This window comes from Perca flavescens, chromosome 14 (genome assembly GCF_004354835.1).
Source record: "Perca flavescens isolate YP-PL-M2 chromosome 14, PFLA_1.0, whole genome shotgun sequence".
NCBI classification, from domain to species: Eukaryota; Metazoa; Chordata; class Actinopteri; order Perciformes; family Percidae; genus Perca; species Perca flavescens.
Window position 1 is genome coordinate 20,104,628 of NC_041344.1, and position 19,960 is coordinate 20,124,587.

Sequence of the window (19,960 nt, forward strand, 5' to 3'; positions counted from 1 at the left end):
GCAGAGCAGGATACCCTGGGCTCTGTACACCTATCGCCATTTCTAGCCACTGGGGGACCACAGGCAGGCTGGGGGGAACTCATATTAATGTTAAAAAAAAACTCATAAAATGAAATTTTCATGCCATGGGACCTTTTACCTCTTTAAGTTGTAACTGACCTTTAACCACCCACTTTATTTGGGTATCTCCAATAATCTGCTTTTTAATGCTGCTAAATGTATTATGTTATTTCTCCTATCATACATTGATTGAAAGGACGGCCAGGTCATGTATAGACCTAGCCTGATAAGCCAGACCCACATCAAGATGTTGGGTCTGGGAACTCACCATTTGCAGGGCTCAATCCGAGGGGCGGGATAAACGGTTGTCTTTCAAATTCCCTCTGCACTCATAGCCAACCAGAGCAATGCTAGTTGATAGATTAAACTTTTGCCATATCTGGTCAAACAAATCTTCCTTTTTTAAGAATGACTTCAGTGCTTAACTCCAAGTCTTCCAGAGTCGCGGCCAAAGCCGATTCGAAAGACTGCTGTTCGCCAGCAGCAGCAGCCATCTTCTTTGTTTCCAAGTAGCAGGAAATTCACGCAGAACTGTCGCAACTCTGCCGACTCACGACCCACCGACTCTATACACGATGTGATTGGCCTGACCAGAATTGGGGTTTTCCAGCTCGCAAGCCAATGAAGAGTTGCTATACTGACCCTGGCTGCAAATTACATTTGCTGCCGCTAGGGTGCGTCTAGATTTCTAGGCTAGTATAGACCCACAGATGTGTGTAGTTTTTTTTTATTGCAGCTAAATTGTAAGTAAAATAATCTTTTTTATTGCAGCTAAATTGTAAGTAAAATGTTGAATTATTCCCAGTGAAATGTAATCCTATTTCCAAGTAAGTACTATTTTTACTTTATTAAGACCACTTTGACACTGGGGCTTTTCATGATGCCATTAAAAGCAAAAAAAGAATAATTCTGACAACTGAGGGCATACTGAGGACACACAGCAGGTGGAGCAGGACGGGAGCGCTCTTCAGATGCTCTGAGTGTCACTGAGGGATACGGACACTCCACTTTAAAACCTGTCGACTACTCTTTTCAAGTCAACACAGTTTATTCCTGATGAATGAGTACAGCAGGAAGGACAACTTCACCTTCACCTGACACCTGATCCATCCGGTATTCAAAGGTGCTTTTCATCCAGAAAATAGTCTGAGAACAAAAGAGCTAAGCCGCTGCAGCCTGAAGCTGTTAACCACCGTGGAGGAGGTCACAATGTGGGAAATATGCTAGATGTTTAATTTGAATTGCCTTAAGAAACAGAATTGCCTGCTTCATACGGTGAGCACATTCACATCCTGAACAACAAAGAGGATAGGAACACTACCCCTCACATTATAATAATATGTTAAAGGCATTCAAAGGGAATAACATTATTTCTTCATTCTCTTTATGAACTGGGTGGATCCTGAGTGACTGAAAACATTCCGTATTGTTTATCAGTAGCAGAATCAGTAGCTGTGTTTAATCTATATTATGTTTTAAGTCCAACTGAATTTAACTGCACATTTCTTTTCTGCTACAGCATCCATATCTGCTCTATGAGTCTATGAGAGAATACATAAAAGGTAGAAATGTATATTTTATAGGTTTGGTTTGGTTTGGTGATAGTTCCCCTGAAGGTAATTTAGAAACACTGCTGTTCTGAAGTTATTTTAAAAATCTTTAGAGATTCTCCGAACCGTCTAGATGAAAAAACAATTCTCCATTGCACATAAAAACTAAATTATCCAGGCTTCCCAATTTGCACATCCATGTTATGTTATATACATCCATGTTTCTAATCCAAACAATTTTCTGTATTTCCATCATTTGAACATTTAACCAAAATGTAAAAATGTGATTAGCACTCATATTTGTCTATAATTATAGAAATATTATTCTATATTTTCGGACAAAATAATGCTATTTTTCTTATGTTGTACAAACATGAATATAATATAATATAATATAGGCTAATGAGCGACCAAACACCTTCATCCGGGAAAAATGTCGGTTTGCAGGCTAGATAGCTAATTAGCTAATGTTAGTCAGCTGCGGTAAGTTTAATTAACAACTTAACTTAAAAACTTACCTGCTGATGTTAATTGTTGATTTAATGCAGGTCTGATATGGCCATTAGCTTCTGGTGGCTAGCGTTAGCTAATGTTAGCAAACTTAGATACTATTACCGAATCAGCTCGCTGACTTTATAACTTCTCTGTACTTATTATTACTGTTAAACTATGTTTTAGCATTGAATATTCACGTGGCCACAAAGACCGCTATTCAGCGAACGTTACAGTCTTGCTTCCATGGTTAGTTACGTGGAGCAGTGTTTCTCAAACTGCAATTAAGGTACACAAGCAGGAATATATGGAGACTGTCAATCATTCTCGGAAATGTAAGTAATATGCACAGACACACACGTATATGATTTACACACTTTAGTTCATACTGTACGCAGTCACAGACCATTAAAAGGGTCACAGAATTAGCAAGGCATTTTACCCCTGCGATTTACATTTTTGATATCATTCCACTGATGATTTTAAACCTGAAATGTAACTGGAGCCCCAGTGTTTGCTGTGTCCACAAGAGGGCGGCAGAGTCCCTCATATTTCTTTTTAACATGCACCTTGGCAAGACTAAAGGGAAATTCTCTGTCTCTTCTGTCTCTTTTAGTCTTTGTTTTTTTTGTTCCTGTTAGCTATCTTTCTAGAACACAATACTGCACACTTTGTAGTATAATCTATTTATTGAGGATTAGAAACATGAAAAACATATCAAAAAGCCTGTGAAAGCATAAAATAATCTTACACACTTAATAGCAAAAGATTTATATAAACCATTGATAATACTAAGTCTATTGTAGTAAACCTCTATGAAATCTTAATGAACAATATCCTCAGCAGTCGCTGACGTTGGCACCATGCTAGGAGAGCATATTCACATGTGGTTCATTTTGTGCTTTGAGTGAGCAGTAACCTGAGCTTTGGAGGTTGTTATTTACATGAAGGTGTCAGTGTTTGGCTGCAGTAACCACACGGTGTTGTCTGTGTACATTTTGGTGCATCCATGTCTGAGTTTGAGAGAGTGGGGTGTTTGTTGTCCCAGTTTTAGTTTTCTGGCTCCGTGGACCAAGATCGGGTGATGTGCTCCTCCTCTGGGTGTAAACGTGAGGAGGCAGGGTGCAAAGATGGATGATAGATGGATGGATAATCTATAAATCACTAATGAAAAAGTTAGAGCCATGATGGAAATATCGCTGGAAAGATTAGATTATGTGAATGTAGGCTATGGATGGATGCTAGGCTGGGTGGAGGCCAGGTCAGGAGAGTGGTGGCAGGGATCGGGTGCTGACCGGGCTGTACTTCACCCTGGATGGTGATGGAGGAGGCTGAGTGAGGTGAGGGGAGGAGGGGGATGGACGAATGTGTCCACTCTGGTACTTTCTCCCAGTCCCTGAGCACTCTGTGCCGGGAGCTTGCGACCGACCTCTGGGCCTGCGTAACTCGGGCGGGATGGAGGAAGAGGTGGGCATGCATTTGTACCGGGAGGGAGAGTGATGGGATGATGGATGACCGGTGGGTGAAGAATAGCAACCAGGCCCAGAGTCGCGACCGGGTGATGGGTGGCGACCGGGTGAGGAGTGACGGTCAGGTGAGGAGTGCCTGCCAGACAAGGGTTCACGGCTACTAGGTGGGTCTTCCTTGGTGTGTTTGGGTGATTTAGGCACCTTGGATGATTTGGGCGATTTAGGCATGGGGTGAGAGGAGGAGTAAGAGTTAGCGCTGTGAGTGGGAGGGGCTTGGCTGGGAGAGGCGGAGTCTCCGTTGTTGGCAACCTTGTAGAGGAAGACGTCGTACTGACGGGGCGAGTTGGCCTCTGAGTGGAGCTTGGCATCTTTTGGGAGGAGCACTTCCAGGCCAATAGTGACTCCATCCTGATGTGGAAATATGGTAAGTACAGAAGGATGCAACAATGTAGGAACAGTCACAGAGGCAAAACAAATAATGAAATAAAAATATACAAAGAAATAGAGGCATGGTTAAATATGAGACAATAAACGCCTGGTCAGACACATTATCTTGAATCTGCAGCAACTGATTTCTTAGCAACTTGGGGGCAGTGGGAACAAGCTGTGAACACAGTACTGAAGTTAATATGGCAACAGTTGCCTATTTACACATCCAGCACATATCGGGCAACATCGTGTTTGTGGCCATTTGTAAGTCCAATATTCACTCTCCTAATAGCTTTGTTGTTTTTTGGTGTCCGCTAAATTACAATACAGTTGTCCTCACTGTTTTCCCAGCAACAACACTGTGGCTTTAGTTAGAAAGCCACCTTGAAATTTGAATGTTCTGAGAGGGAGAATTTAAAAAGAAAAAACTCTTTGTGGTAGCTTTCATTCACTTTGGAGAGCTGTCCGTGGTGCTGAATGGGCACACGGCAACCATTGTTTGTGCGGCGTAATCTGTAAGCTGCTAACTCTAGCAGGAAAGCAGGGTCGGCTGTGCAGTTATTATGAGCAGGGGAGCAGTTGGGCAGTAGTTAGCTTCATCATGAGCAAACATGCAAAGAAGAGAGAGCAAGAAAGAGACAGAGGGAAAGTAGAGGTCATAGCAACACACAGGGACCAGCTGGATAAAATTAAAAAGATTTATTCCAACAACTGAACTATAATCCTCCATGTATACCCATAAAAGTACAAAAGAACCTCAAGTACATTAAAGTATTATAAATCACATTGAAAACCAAGACATAGCGCGTGTAATATAATGTATATAGATTCAAATATCAACTCCAAGCAATTACTTTGACCTCATGTAATCTAGACGCATCCATTTATTAGCAATGTCAAACATGAATATTTCACAAATACAGATTCACTTGATTTCCATTTAACTTCTTTTGCAAAGTAGTTTTCAGACACCTTTCGCTGATTACACCAATGCATGCAGGCAGAGAGAGACAGTAAGGCGGGGCAGGCAGAGGCAAGGGGAGGGTTTGAGGAAACAGGAGAGGAGACAATGATGGAGAGAGAGTTCATTGGCCGAAGACCAAGGCAGGGCATCAGTAGAAAGGGAAGTCACTCATGAGTTGGTCCAAGCCAGAGATTTTAGTCCAGCGTAAGAGGCGATAGAGGAAAAAAAGGAAGCGGTGGCGCCACTATGTGATCAGCATTGGCATGGCAGCCTTGTAAACAGGACTATTGTGCTTCTCAAGTTATATCCTAAATTCGTGTTGTGCTTACTTTTGACATTAGACCTGATTGGACTGTTTAAAATGCAAAGTATACACTTTGCAACAATATATAACAATTTGTTGTAGTTTGTGTGCAAATTAAATATTTTGGTCTGATTCTCCAGCAGCACACTTTGACAGATGGTGATATTATACCAGGTTGTTCTGGAGCGTGTTTACCTCAGCGTTTTCCTCTGTGTTGTTTGGGGCGTGGCCCTGGTCGTGGACAACAGAGGCTGGACGGTTGTTCTCGTGTTTGGGGGAATGAGAGTTGAGGATGTTCATTGATCCCTCTTCCTTGGCTTGTGGGGACCTTGCTGGGTCCTCCTGCTTCTGAGGATCATCCTGTGGGGAGAGTTTATTACTTTTTGATACATGCCTCGCACTTACATTTACAAGCACATCTCTGTATATAGACACACACAGGACGAGGGTTTGTAGATGTTCTGCAACCTTAAAGTGCATCAGATCCTCGGATTTGTATGTTGTATGGTGTGTGTGGAGCCTGAAATGCTTTTTTTTTTTTTTTTTTTTAAATGTGTATTTTATTACAGTTGAAGGGATGTGGTAGCATTTCTTGACATGTCCAATTCACTGGACTATGTAGTCATTTAATAGAAATAAACTAAAATAAATATACAATTCAACAATGTCCAAAACAAAAATATGCCAGAAAGCTCTTCCCCATGCTAGAGATGAACTTTCTTGAGCTGATACGGGTCACTGTATGGACTGATACAGCTCCTGTATACTTAGACCCCTATCTAATCAACCAATCATGTCCCAGCTTTTACAAAAATACCAATCAGCCTTCTGACATTTAAAAAGCATTGCATTACAGACCATTTGTCTGCAGGGGCTCTTTACCCTCTAGACCTGACATTTAGAGCATCCCGAAGTCACAGACACTCATCTATAACTACTGCACTGAAATGTCAGCGGAGCTCTGAGAGGCTTGTATTATAAGAGCAAGTCACAATATGTTCACTTCATTTAGCCCATCCCAAGTATGACTGAAAATCAATATATGATTTTGAAATTCCATCAGTGTGTGCTTGTGTTTGCAGAGTGTTAAATGCAGTAAATGCATGCAATTGACCGTTGGAGAGCTGTGTTTGTATGACTACAAAACTAGTGTCAGTGTACGTCTGCGTGTGTCAGCTTGTAAATGACCAAACCATCGATTTGATTGGCATGTCACAAACATCTGAAGGTCAGAGGCACAGCAGGCAGTAAGTAGGGCACCATTGATCGGTCACACTGGCTACTGCTGGACAAAATTCGCTAAACACCCTTTCACAGCAGACAACAAGCTCAAAAAGCCAAGTCACGATCTGGTAGACTTTATGTGCTGTTTATGGTTCATCTCTGACTCTATTAACAAGATTCTTTATTGTTTATTGAAATTAAGAATTAAACCATGTATCAGTAGGTGTGTATGATTGATACCAAACAGGGGCACACATAAATCTGCCTGCAAACACAAAACCCCACAAACACACAGAAACATGGATAGCAATTAATGCAATCAATGCGCACAGATTCATATTCACAGACAGACACACATGCACACACATGATGCAACTCGCTTTATAGCAGCACTACATGCACGACCTTTAGAAGAGAATTGGGTAGAAAACAGGAAACCTGCTGCAGAGGGACCCTAAAATGGCTGTCTGAGCTTTATGGGCACAAGAGCAAAGCCAGCAGTTAAAACAAAATGGAGGCTCAGCTTCTTCACCAAGCTTCTCGGGAAGCTGCCGAGGTTAGAGAGGCAGCAAATGTGAGAACTTGCTATTTAATCACACAGCTGTGTGATGACATATCGCCTCTGAACAACTAGTTGCAGGAACCCTTGCGAGAAGGTGATTAATTATTTTAACCTAGTGTACGTGGAATGAAGGGAGAGTTTGTGGAAGTGAGGTTTGCAGTAAGTGGAAATCTGGCATCTAGCGGTTGCACAATGGGTAAGTTCAAAGCAAAGCCAGGGAGGGAAATTGCTTTTGAGCATTGTGGACATTTCCGTTCTCCTTACCTGGAAGTGATTATAAGGGTTTCTGGGTTTATATTCCCAGGTATAGCTGGTTGCTGATGGCCTCTGCAGGGATCGGTGAGTGTGAAAAGCATTAAACAAACACATGCTGTACATTCAAAATTATAGGTGGAAATCCCAATGAGAAGTTACTGATTTCACAGGGCACTAAGGTGAGCTGGATGTGTGAATAATACTACTGTACAAGCTTAAGTTAGTGGTTTGGTTTTAGTACTGTCAATTGGAACAGATTGACGGTTGTGCACAAAGACAGAAAAACAGACAAAGCCAGACAGATATAAAAATCAAATCACTATGTAAGCTGGCAGAGAGAAAACATAGGAGAGGACACTGTGAACAAAGAGGAAATGTTACAACAGAAAACAGACAAAGAGAAAAGAAATCGTAGATGCACTGAAAAGTTAGACAAATATAATGAATACGAAGATGAATGAAAGGACAGAAAAGGGAGAATAAACACACGGAGAGTTGTGGCGTACCTGACAGATAATGTTGTCATAGTACGCCAGGTTGTGAGTGTGAGCTTGGGGAGCGTGCGGAGGGGTGTCGCACAATTTCCTTACGTTTGGCTGCGAGCCGTCGGCTGTTGTGGAAATGGAGAGGCCGTCTGTCTGTGGCTCGCTGCTCTGTGGGCAGTACTTACTGCAGGAGGGCAACGAGAGAGATTTGTGTCATAAATATTTGCAGTTAATGTGTTTTGTTTTTTTAAGCATTCTGTGCAGGACACATTATACACAAAATGATATCATCACGGCCTAAGAACATAAATAATTCAGTGGATACCAAAGAGAATTAGATAAACTCTAAAGACTACATTGAATTTAGTGACTAAAAAATCTAATTGATTTGATTAGATGGATTTTTCTCACTGTTCACTGCTTGTCGACACTTGACTTCATCTCAATTTAACTCCATTCTCATCTCTTGATTTCAACATTCTTTCTCAGTTGTTGGGTTGTAAAGTCTTACAGGAATTAGACTGACACATACACAGTCACAGCCACTTCTCTCAGCACCCATCACATAGTGTAACTTCCAGTACATATTTTTACATTCTCACCTCCCAGTCACACAAACACACCTGCGTTTGCGAAGGCGCCTGTTCTCATTCTTGAGGCGGTGCAGCCTCTTGGCAAAGAATACGATGATCATGAAGAGGAAGATGAGCACCAGGGAAGCCACGCCCACCACCGCACACATAACCTGGAAGTCTGTGACCGCCCAATCGCAGCGCGTGCCTTTGTTCCAGATGTAGTCCTGCACATTGCACCTGGTTGCAAAGCGATGCAAAGTAGCAATATTGGCCCTTTTGATTAATGTGACACTTTTGTGGTCAGAAAAACAACGCTAAATAATGTTCCTCCTCTGACCTGCTGTAATAAAAAAAGAAAAACAAAAAAAACAAAAAAGGCCAAAACCCAAGAGGTTTAATATGAGTGTGTACCCGTTGCACTAGCGTATTTACCCTATTTATGACCACAGCATGTAAGCCACATTAAAAAGTGTAAAATAGTACTCTGTGCGGATGACATGGGGCCCTGAGGTCTGTGCAGCAAAGCAGGGATTCGGCCTGCAGCCCAGCCCATAATGAGATCAAAGGATCAGGATACGTGCGTGCATGTGTAAGTTTGTGTGTATCTTTTCCATATTCCTGTCATTACTGTTCAATTGCATGCAAGTTTGAAGTGTGTCCACATGAGAGTGTGTGTGTGTGTGCGCCCTTACTCAGCAGGTATGATCAGATGAGCAACAGTTTACCTCCAAGCTTACACGGAGTCTGCTGGATAGGACAGATGGTGCTGTGTGTCTGTGAATGTGTGGGTATGTGCACGAGGACTGTGTGTGTATGGGTGTCTCTCCCTGGCCTTACTGTATTGTCCTCATGCCTTCTGTGTGTGCATACTGCGTGTGTCTACATCAGCTGTCACCAGCCTGTGAGCACCCCGCCCGCCTCCCAAACTGAGCTAATCCCTCAGCGACCCTGCTGTGATCTTGATGAACCCTCATGACACATTAAGCCAACCTTATATCTATGTGCGTGTCTGTCTTTTTAGTGTCTATTCGCTGTCTGAAATGTCCTAAATCTTTTCTTCTTCTTTTGTGTTGGAAAGGCAACACATTGGGAATCATCCCAACAAGACAAATAAAAAGGGGAATGTTTTTAGCACCTTACACACACCCCCAACATGCCTGCTGCCACTCACATACAGTACCACTTTTCCTCTAAGAAATCACTGCCTCTTTGTAAATGCTACTAAAACTTCATTCATTGAGCATATGATGAAAACACAGGAAGGCTGTAATCCTCCTTACAATTTACCCAAGGACAACAAACCAGCCGGTGTAATTACCACGTTTCTCACCTGCAGAAGGCTCCCATTCCTGCCACCACAGTGCACACTCCTCCGTTGAAGCAGAAATTGGGTTCAATGTCACACTGAGACACACACACGCCAGGTCCAGAGCGCACAAAGCCCAGCCTGCAGCCGTCAGTCCCCATGGCGCCACCTAAGCCTAACCCCTCACCCTTGTCCAGCCCTGGCATGGCAGTAGCTGGGAGGGATGGCCCGCTATCCGTGTTAGGCCTCACATCAGGAACAGCAGAAGAACCAGCCAGGAGCGGATTCTCATCCTCCATTTCCGGCGGGGGTGAAGGGGTGGGCTCAGGTTCTGGGGTCGTATCTAACGTCGAGAGGTCGTCATCAGGTGACAGATAGTCATAAAAGTCAGAAAGCGTCCATGCAGTAGGGTCTCCGCCTTTTTGCTTCTGGGCTTTTGGGGCTTTGGCCCAATCCAGAGCAACATCAGAGGACACAATATCCGGCGCAGGGCTGTCGAAATCCACGGTGATGACATCATCTGACATGGGGTTTCCGGGCTGGTCTGGACCCCCCCCACCGGCGGTGAGCTCCTCCCCCACCGTTTGGTCCTCCTCTACGACGTCTAGATGGGCGTGTTTATGAGAATGGTGGCGTTTGGTGGAGCTGAGTGGGAGTTTAGCCCCGAGCATGAGCCCTGCTCCGATCAGGTGGTCCCTCTCTGCGGAGTCATCACTGAGCACCATCCTGGTGTTCAAGGCCTCCTTGTTGACAGATGATTGATTGTGGTGATGATGGTGCCTGGCCAGTGAATGCCTCCCTGTCAGTCAGACACAAAAAGGCATTAAAGAGGCATTCCAGTCATCTAGTATTGCATTTCCATAAAGTTGGGAGACTGGCAAGAGTCCGATTAAACAAAACCTTTATTTGGCTTTTTGCCAAGAGTTAGATAAGATCGAAAATGAACAAAATCCACCTACTAGCACCTCTAACCCTGTCTTAATCTGTACAAAAATTTTATAAAACATGTAATTGGGGTTATGTGTCAGACTATTTCCTCATGTAGTCTTGTTGTCACTGTAAGGTTGCCAAGCAACCAGTTGAGACTCAAGGAAGTTACTGCAAGCCAAGAAATAGTCCTGCACGTAACTCCCCATAAAATCCCAATTTGCCATTTTTACGTATAGTTTTTTTGTACAGACTAAACAAACAAGATATTATTTGTTAATGTGTTCTTCAGAGGTGCTGGTTGGTGAATTGTGTTGCCCCTGTTTCCAGTCTTTATGCTAAACTAGACTGACTAGATTCTCCCCTTAACATAATCGTATTGTCAACACTGTATCGATGCCAGTGTGTCAGAGCTAAATCCCAAGGTTGTTTGATAAAGATTGTGGCCCAAGGATGAGGCATGAATAAGTTAAATGGATCCCTACAGTATACTGTAAGGCTGTATCAGACTAGTTTTCTAAGGGAATACTGTTATGTCACAATACCATTCACTGTAAATTCAGCTGAATTTGAAAAACTGCAATAAATATATGCACAAAATGCGTTCTCATGAGAGAGCTGATTTGAGCTTAAGAGCTAAGTGATTAATTGTCAAAGAAATCAGAAACAAGAGCTGAAGACTGCCGTGTAATCAGACTGTAGCGATGTAGGATTAGGCACATTGAGTGACTGACTAATGTGCTCTGGTGACCAAGACTGGGTGAGGATTAGGATTTAGAGCAATAGGTTAGAGGCTGGTCAGGCACTTCTCCTGTACTTTGCAATCTACAGGGCAAGATTCACACACAAAGAGGCAGAGAGACAGACAAAGAAAGATAAAGACAGAACCGAGAGGTACAGACGGACAGGAATTCTCTAAACATTTTAACATGCAGCAGACCAATGATTGGCCAGTCATTTCTTAACTCATGTTGTGCAGCCAGACATTGTCCAAACCCACAGAATGCTTTGAAATTCAAGTGGAGATCCCAAAGTTTCCAAAACTACCAAACCTTATGGGATGAATTTTGGGGAAATGGATAAAAAACTAAAATAGGTACAAGGCATCTAGAAGATTAACAGAATGGTGCAGCCATAAAAACATGAAATGTTGGATTTGGATTCAAACATTAAATAGAGTTGGAAGCTAATAGAAATACTGTAAGGAAGTGTAGAATAAATTGAGTTTAAAGGGGTAATTTGACAAAAAAATGTTTAGTTATTCACTTTCTTGCTGGGTCAGATGAGAAAGTTGATAGCACTCATGTTTCTACGCTAAATGTGAAGACACCACCTGCAGCCAGTTATCTTATCTTAGCTTAGCACAAAGACTGGAAGAGATAAACAGCTGATAAACCCCATCTACCAACAGCTATAACAATTAATTGTTTAACTGCAGAGGTGCTGGTAAGGGGATTTTGTTACTTTTGGACAGAGCCGGTCTGCTAAGATACATTAACTGGCTGCTGGTGGTAGCTTCATATTTAGCATAGAAACATGAGTACTATCAATCTTGTCATTTAACTCTTGGGACAAGCGTAAGTATGCATTTCTCAAAATGTCAATATATTTAAGGGGAAAGGGGACTAGAAAGAAAAAAAGAAAGAAGACTCTGTTGTTGCACAGTTTTGGGAATATAATGTTCCCACAGTTTAAGACTGACAGACTGAATTTCAAGAAGCCACTTCTTCACACTTTTCCACTGGCCTGGTACATGTGTGCAAACGGCCAAACTCAACCCAATTCTTGGCTGGACGGCTTCTCTCCCACTGCCACCCTGAAATCACTGTGTCCAATGAGATCACTGCTTTCAGTGTCTGGTACTTTATTCAGAGCTAATACTAAAACCATCTGAACGTGCCTCGAATCACGAAGACTAGTGGTAGCTGAGGAACCATGAGATTCACCACACACACACACACACACACACACACACACACACACACACACACTGCAGTTGCCATGGTGAGATGTAAAGAGGTGCCATGTTAAAAGGAGAAGTGAAGTGAGGGAGTTGCAATGGAAACAGAGAATCCAGTGTTTGCGCTCTCTCTCTCTCTTGTTTTTCAATCAATCAGCCAGCCAGGCAGTAAGTGTTATATGCCAACTCCATCTCTGGGAAAACCGAGGTGGAATGAACTTGAATGCTTCACAGTTTGTGAAAGAGATAAACATACTCCACCAGTTAAAACTGATTACAACAGATTCAAATTTCATTTAAAGGTTCAATCTGCCAATTTGTTCCCTGTTGAGACTCAGATGCAGCATCCTGTTAGTAGCTGGCAGTCTTATAGCGATTACAAGAGCAAAAGGGAACATGAAGAGATTACAAGGACAAGACAAGCGAATGTACGACTCCCCTGCTTAGAAATTTCCGTCTTAGAAATGGTGTGATGTGTTCCTTTAGCTGCTGCTCAGCACTAAACCTCTGGCATCATGCTGTGTGTGTGTGTGTGTGTGTGTGTGTGTGTGTGTGTGTGGGGGGGTGGGGGTCATGGAGATGCTTCTTATCTATTGTGACATAGCATTAGCTTTCTGGGGCTACAGGGCAGATGGTCCTCACAGTATGCACTCACTCAGACAAACACACTCATATGGCAGAGCACCCAAGAGTCTGGATTTGATCCATATTACTTTACATTGCTAACAAGGACAATCTGTTTTTGTGTATATGTGGATTGTTTTATTGGTTTTATATAGAACTGAAATGATTAGTTGATTCATTGATTAGCTGATTATCACCTGCATAATATGCATCTATTTTAATTGATTAAAACAATAAAAAGTAATTTCTCAAGTCGCTTTTAAGCAAAGATTCACCGAAAATTTGCCCCTTTTCTTCGTCCCTTTTAATAGTAAATGGAATACATTTTTGGTTTTGGTTTGTTAGTCTGACACAACAAGGGTGGGCTTTTCAGATTGTAAAGTCCTTCAGAGCAAATTTGTGATTTTGGGCTGTATAAATAAAATTCTTAACAAACAAGCACTCTGAATATGTCAACTTGATCAATAATGAAAATAATTTGGAGCTATAGTTGAATATGATCATTTAAAAGTGCAGACCTGCTATAAAAGCAAACTTATGTGCACAAGTTGCAGCATGTTAAACTCTGTTTGCCTGAAAAATGGGGCAGTCCTAGTCGGATATCTACAGATTCATCATAAACCTGTATAAGAACATTAAATGAATATTAAGGCTACATTATCCATTGTCTTATCAGTTTTATTTGCTCGGTTTGTTACTGTAAGAGTCATGGAGAAAACCTTACACTTCTCTCCATATTCTCCCTAGATTGCCAGAGAAATTAATGAAGATTCACCTAAACTATAGTCTACTGCCTAATGAATAACATATGTCGATAGCCACGTGGTCTCTGGGGGTTTCAAGCGTGACAGACAGGACGCCTGGCGTATATTTATTACAGTTAACGCCTGGTTACACATTGAGGACGCGAGATGCGGCGAGAGGGGGGGTTACATTGGCAGCGCGTGCCCATATGAACCGGCGACCCTCTGCGTGCACGAGCCACCCTGTTGCTGGGCAGCGGCAGCAGCGCTCATGTCTACATTAACAAGATGTGCCACATCTCCACTACTATCAGCTCGCGCGCGTGTGTGTGCCAGACAGAGCAGAGACATGGTTGTATCAGATTCTCGTTCCCACACTGCCTGCCTCCGTGTCTCAAGGGATGGACAGTAGCCTAGGCTAAATGAGAAGGCTTGGGGAAGGAGAAGAGGTGTAGCGGTTGTCTCTGGCTTCCCCTGAATGTCTGGAGGAATTCAATCCTTTTAGCGCCGTGAATAGGCCTCCTGTAGCCTGGCCACGGTGCACCTAATCCCGCCTTTGTCTGGCCACGCACCGCCGCGGCGAGTCGCAGCTGCAGTAGGCTACTGAACTGTCAAATGTCTCTGTCTCTGATCACCCACGGGCACGTCTTTCTTCTAATACAGATGTTCCTTCCTAGAGCTTATAACATTTAGAACAATTCCCTTTTTATAATAGTTACAGTAGGGAGAGGTTTTTCTCCTGTCGGATTTAAAATGGGCATGAGATTGACCGGACCATGGCCACCCACAGCCGGTTCAAGTGTCATTAATGATCAATAGCAGCTCTCAGCATGACAGGAAATATGGCTAATATCATACACTTGGATTTGTCAGCATTGAGTATTGGGATTGATTGACAGTCTTTAAATGCAATTTTAATGCTAAATATGAGCTAGATGACATTATAAATGCCAAAATGCAATGGATTATCAATGTATTTAAAATATCAGTGTCCATAAAACAGAATAGCCTACAAAAACCGCGATCAATACCCAGCGTGTTACTATCCATAGGCTCATAGACTGCCGACTGATAAAACGATTGCATATTAACTACCAATGACCAAATTTAAATGGCAGTTGCATCCCCATGCCGCATAAACTGAAAATTGTAATTTTTCTATTTCATATGCCAATGCAGGTGTGATTTGATTCACACACGTGCGCGCTTTCTTGCACAAACACACGCAGACATAGCTTACACACACGCACAGGGTGGGACTAGTGCAGTGGACTTACCGTGAGCAGACAGGGGTATAATGACCATTGAGATGGTCAGTAGCACCTGCCAGGTGCCCAAACGACTGTCAACGCGCTCCATAGCCTACCAATGGCTATCCCTTTGCCACACTGATGCAAACTGTGATCTCGTTCCTCGTTATACCCGTCAGATTGTGGGGCCGTACGATAATCCTCACAGCGGATCCTGCAAAGTTCAGATCTTGACCGTTTTCTCCATGTTGCCGTTAACCTCCCCAAACGTTGGCCTCCCTCGGAGCTGGTATGCGTGTGTTTCTCTCTGAACCTCTTACCGGCTTGGGTTCGGTCCCATTGTACCGAGCGGCTGCCCTCTCCTCCACACCTTTAGCGCGCGCGTGTCACTCTGCGCTTTGGGCTCCGCCGGCAGGTCCAGTGCACCGCGAGGAGCTGTAGTAGCCTAGTGCTGCGCGCGACCGGCTGACGGTCTGCAGACGATATTTTAATGAGCCAGGTTTGTCGCTGCCTGCCTGTCTGTGTACTGTATATGCGATCCGTTAAGCCTTTCCCGTTGCATAGGCGATGAACGGCAAAGCGCGGCGCAGAACGGCACGGCACGTTGTGCGCGTAAAGTGCGTTTGGGTGTCAAAGTGCCAGCACACACACCCGAGTAAATGCTCGCCAGTGTCAAGCCTCAGTAGCTCATGCAGAATTGGGCTGAGTGGGATTTAAGCGGCATCTGTTGTCACTGGAAGTCAATATGCTCCACTTTACACCACAATTAATGTGTGTGAACATCATGTCCAAGAGTGTGTCTCTCTCTCTCTCTCTCTCTCTCTCTCTCTCTCTCTCTCTCTCTCTCTGTTTATATGTCAGGGGGTTATTTGTGTGCATGTTGCCTTTGCCCAGCAGCTGTGTGTGTGTGTGTGTGTGTGTGTGTGTGTGTGTGTGTGTGTGTGCGCGCACGCACAGTAGGTGGATAATCCTCTAACTGTTATATTGTGATATGCCCCAGACAATGGCATCTGCTGCTGTATATACACCCCCCCACACACACACACACACACACACACACATACACTGCTCTGACCACTCAAAAGTCCCCCTTTCTCACATGCCGCCCATGATTTAATACACTCTCTCGATTTCCAGTCTCCCTCTCCCCTTCCCACAAGATACCCAAACACACACACACACACACACACACGTCACTTTTCACACTGCCTTTGCACCACTTCATATTACTATCATTCCCACTGTCACCCTAAATACCATAATATAATTGCCTCCAAATACATTGATGTAATCATTACTCTGTGACACTAATCCATGTTCCTGTTTCTCTGTCTCCTTTACTGTCACAAACAGCTAACAAAATGGCCTGCAGAGGGCTGACTACCCACTCCTCTCCTAAATGGGATTATGTCAAATACATTATGAAATAATTATGACCAAATGCTCTGTTCATAGTTTACAAAAAAGTAGTATCATTGAGTCATTACACATTGAATCGGGAGTGAAATGATCCAAGCCCCTGCTGTGTGCAGCATAGCCTACCGCTGTTCCCAATCAATCCTCCAAAAAACAGCTGAACTGAGTCCACCTCATGCAAAACCCCACTCTCAGCAACGAAAGAGTGAGGTTTTGCATGAGAAGGACCTGGCAGGGAGAGAGGGGGAAAGATAGAGAAAGGGACAGCCACAAGAGATGAAGAGAGAGAGAGAAGGGTTGTGTAATGGGATTCAGAGGATGGACAGACATGGGTGAATGTTGAAGAGAGGGAGCTGGGGAGTGGTGGCAATGGAGAAACAGAAAAATGTTCACTGATGCACTGCCAAACAGAGCAGAACGAAATTGCTTCCGTACTACCATATCCCCCCCATGTCCCCTACACAGAAACACACAAAAATGTCTGCCATGATAAACACCCTCGAGCACACACATCCTATATTTCAACTCTCATCCTCTTATAGCGATTGAATTCATTCCAGTACATGGCATTTTACAGGCAAGACAGGTTAGTTTGTTTGTGTTTCTTCATGCTGGATGAACAGATGGATCTTACTGAGAACCAGAATAGGAGAATAGCACACTTTAGTCAACGCCAAGTTCTGTGCGTGCATGGGTTTGTGCACGTTGTGCTCAGGGCACGTCTGATTTTCCATCCTGTCCCTGTGTTGAACAGTGAGGGGTGGACAGGATGTCCAAATCCCCTCTGGTGCATTTCCTGTGTGTGTCAGTGAGTGTGTGTCTAATGTTGCAATGTCCACTCTCGGAAGAAGAAGAGACTGCTTATTAAATATATCTACATCGATAAAGCCACAATTTGTATGGATAACAATGGGCAGGTAGCAGAGTGTGGTCTTTTCAGAGCAGTCTGCAATCTTATCTCTTTAATACTCAGTACCCCCTTAACTTTCATCACATTCTGAATTTCAGTGATCCTTGCGTCCTCAATTAACTGCTCTAATAGATGCTTAGCTCTGCGATTTAAATGTAAGGACATTACATGGGAAGCAGAAACTGGAACTACATGGAGGATGGCAGGGTCATTGCCATGCGAGACCCACTGGAGGTGATGTCCTGTGCAGTGATAGGGTGTTTCTGACTCTGACTGGGTGGTGGCTCTGTGGCTGAGGCTGGTTGGTTGGAGTCCTGGAGTCTCTCGCTTGTTTTCCCTCCATATTTGCTTTTTGAACCCACATTTCTCGGTTTCAAGGCAAGATTTTATCGTACTCTCTCCACACCCACGACTGTAAATTGACCAGAAGCTTATTCTGTGGCACTCAGCATAAAATTCACAGTGTGAGATGATAATAGGGTGGGGGGGGGTAAAAGGTTTGATAAAAGGTGCAGTGCTGCCACTAGGTGATGACAAAGCAGAGTGTATCTAACAACAATGTGCAGTCGGGCATTTTCTCTTTCATTCTTCACTGGTGAAGCTAGTAGAGACAACCAACACACCCTGTGTCTCTTGTATACTTACTGTATATACTTGTACTGTGTGTCACAGCTAAGGGACATTGTTTGGCACGACGCAAAGCAGAGGTATAAAAACCACAGCTATGAAAGGATCAGACTGCTTAACTTGAGCTACCGCTTTTATACTGGAATGCACACAACAGAACAAGGAAATGAAGCGTAGAGAGAAGAGTACAAATCCAGTTTTTGGAGCACTTTATATGAAGTGGTGGTCATTCCACTATATTAACCTAGTTACTATTATACTATACATTTAATATCCTGGGTTTAAATATATCATAACATAATCTTAGTAAATATCCAAAGTCTGAATACTTAATTGTTTTGTTTAATAGTTTTTTTTTGTGGGGCCGCAGTTTGAACTTATTTTGCAGAATGGCCCCATATAAGGCATCACTGGAATATTATTAACACATTGTGACTGCATGGTAGGTACAATAATCAGAGAATGATAAAACACCAACTGGTATAGAGTACTTTAATAGATTTTCAGAATTTGAATTCTAGTTAAAATGAGATTTACCAGTAAATTGTTGCAAGGCAACAGTGTTCACACAATGTTTTTTTAGGGTATCATGAACAAAAGAACTTGGAAAATAACTGCTTAATCAGTTGTTGTTTTTGAAGCGCTGCAGTGTGCTGAAACACACCCTTTGGCAGCTTCACTGGACACAAAACTAAAACCAAACACAACACTTAACATTCACAAACTTCCAGCGCCCTTTAAAAGGACAGCTTTTGTGCTCTCTCGGCTGAGGCGAGTGTAGACAAAGCCACAAGCATATTCCTTGCAATAATAAATATAAAACCACTCTGGACCACGACAAGTGATCTAAGTTTGTGTAGAGAGACTGGGCAAGACATAAGGCACAGCACCTCACTGGGTTACAATGAATCAATTTGGAATCAAACTCAATTTAAAGGACCACTTGTTTTATATGTCAACAAGTGAATGTATAATTAGGTATACAAAATATGTACAAAATATGATAAAACTATTTTAAAAAGAAAGAGAGGTTTAAAAAAATATGCAATTAGTTTGTTATAACTCATGACAGCACAGATGCCTTTGGCAAGGTCACATCTGCAGGATTTTGAGCTAAGGTATTCCTGGGGGTTGAGCTGGTATGTGTCGATCATGAAGTTACGGTATGCCAGGTAGCCCCAGTGCACAGGAAACATTGTTTGTTCATTCTCCTAAAAATGAATTGCAAAAGTGTCGATTTGAGTCATAACTCAGGCAGACAATCTGTGGTTTGAAAGTACATTATTATACATTTATTTGAATGTTTGTATATTACTGTTAGGCGGCATTTCAAACATTTTAAACACATCAAGCTATTGATACGATTTAGCCTAAATTCAAACTATAGTTTGCATTCACAAATGACAATCCTCTGTGTCACTGTGTTTTTAAAGGATAGTTTTAGCTTAATTTACATCAGGCTGACCTACAACATTCAGTTACTATTACATCAAAATACATCTTGTAGGTGAAGATATTTCATGATTTAATGGCTGCTATGAGTTCCACCGCTCCCATACTCCATCTCTTCTGGGAAAGTACCATGTGAGGGAAAGAACAAAAGTTGTTTGTCTTGGTGACAGGAGATGTTTAAATCCTGACCTTAATACCTTACGAGTTATGCAAACTGAAAGTTAATTAGAGCGGTTTAACCCTTTACTGGTCTTCTCTAGTAGTAGGGCACATTAGGTTAAATTATCTTGTTTAAAAATGACTCAACCTGACCGAGCCATGTCTGACATTCAGTTGAGTACTAAATATTTCAGGCCAAAAAATCCCCAGGATGCTC

The 19,960-nt window shown here is 42.8% G+C and overlaps 1 protein-coding gene across 1 annotated transcript; it reads right to left on the bottom strand.

The window, feature by feature from the left end:
* Nucleotides 1–3,364: 3,364 nt before the first annotated feature.
* cspg5b (chondroitin sulfate proteoglycan 5b) lies at nucleotides 3,365–15,538 on the bottom strand. Its single transcript, XM_028596867.1, has 6 exons — nucleotides 15,207–15,538; nucleotides 9,700–10,474; nucleotides 8,418–8,606; nucleotides 7,900–7,978; nucleotides 5,464–5,628; nucleotides 3,365–3,979 (listed from the first exon to the last, which is right to left on the bottom strand). The coding sequence occupies exons 1-6, from the start codon at nucleotides 15,286–15,288 to the stop codon at nucleotides 3,365–3,367; spliced, it is 1,905 nt and encodes a 634-aa protein (XP_028452668.1). The 5' UTR covers nucleotides 15,289–15,538.
* Between the last annotated feature and the right edge of the window lie 4,422 nt (nucleotides 15,539–19,960).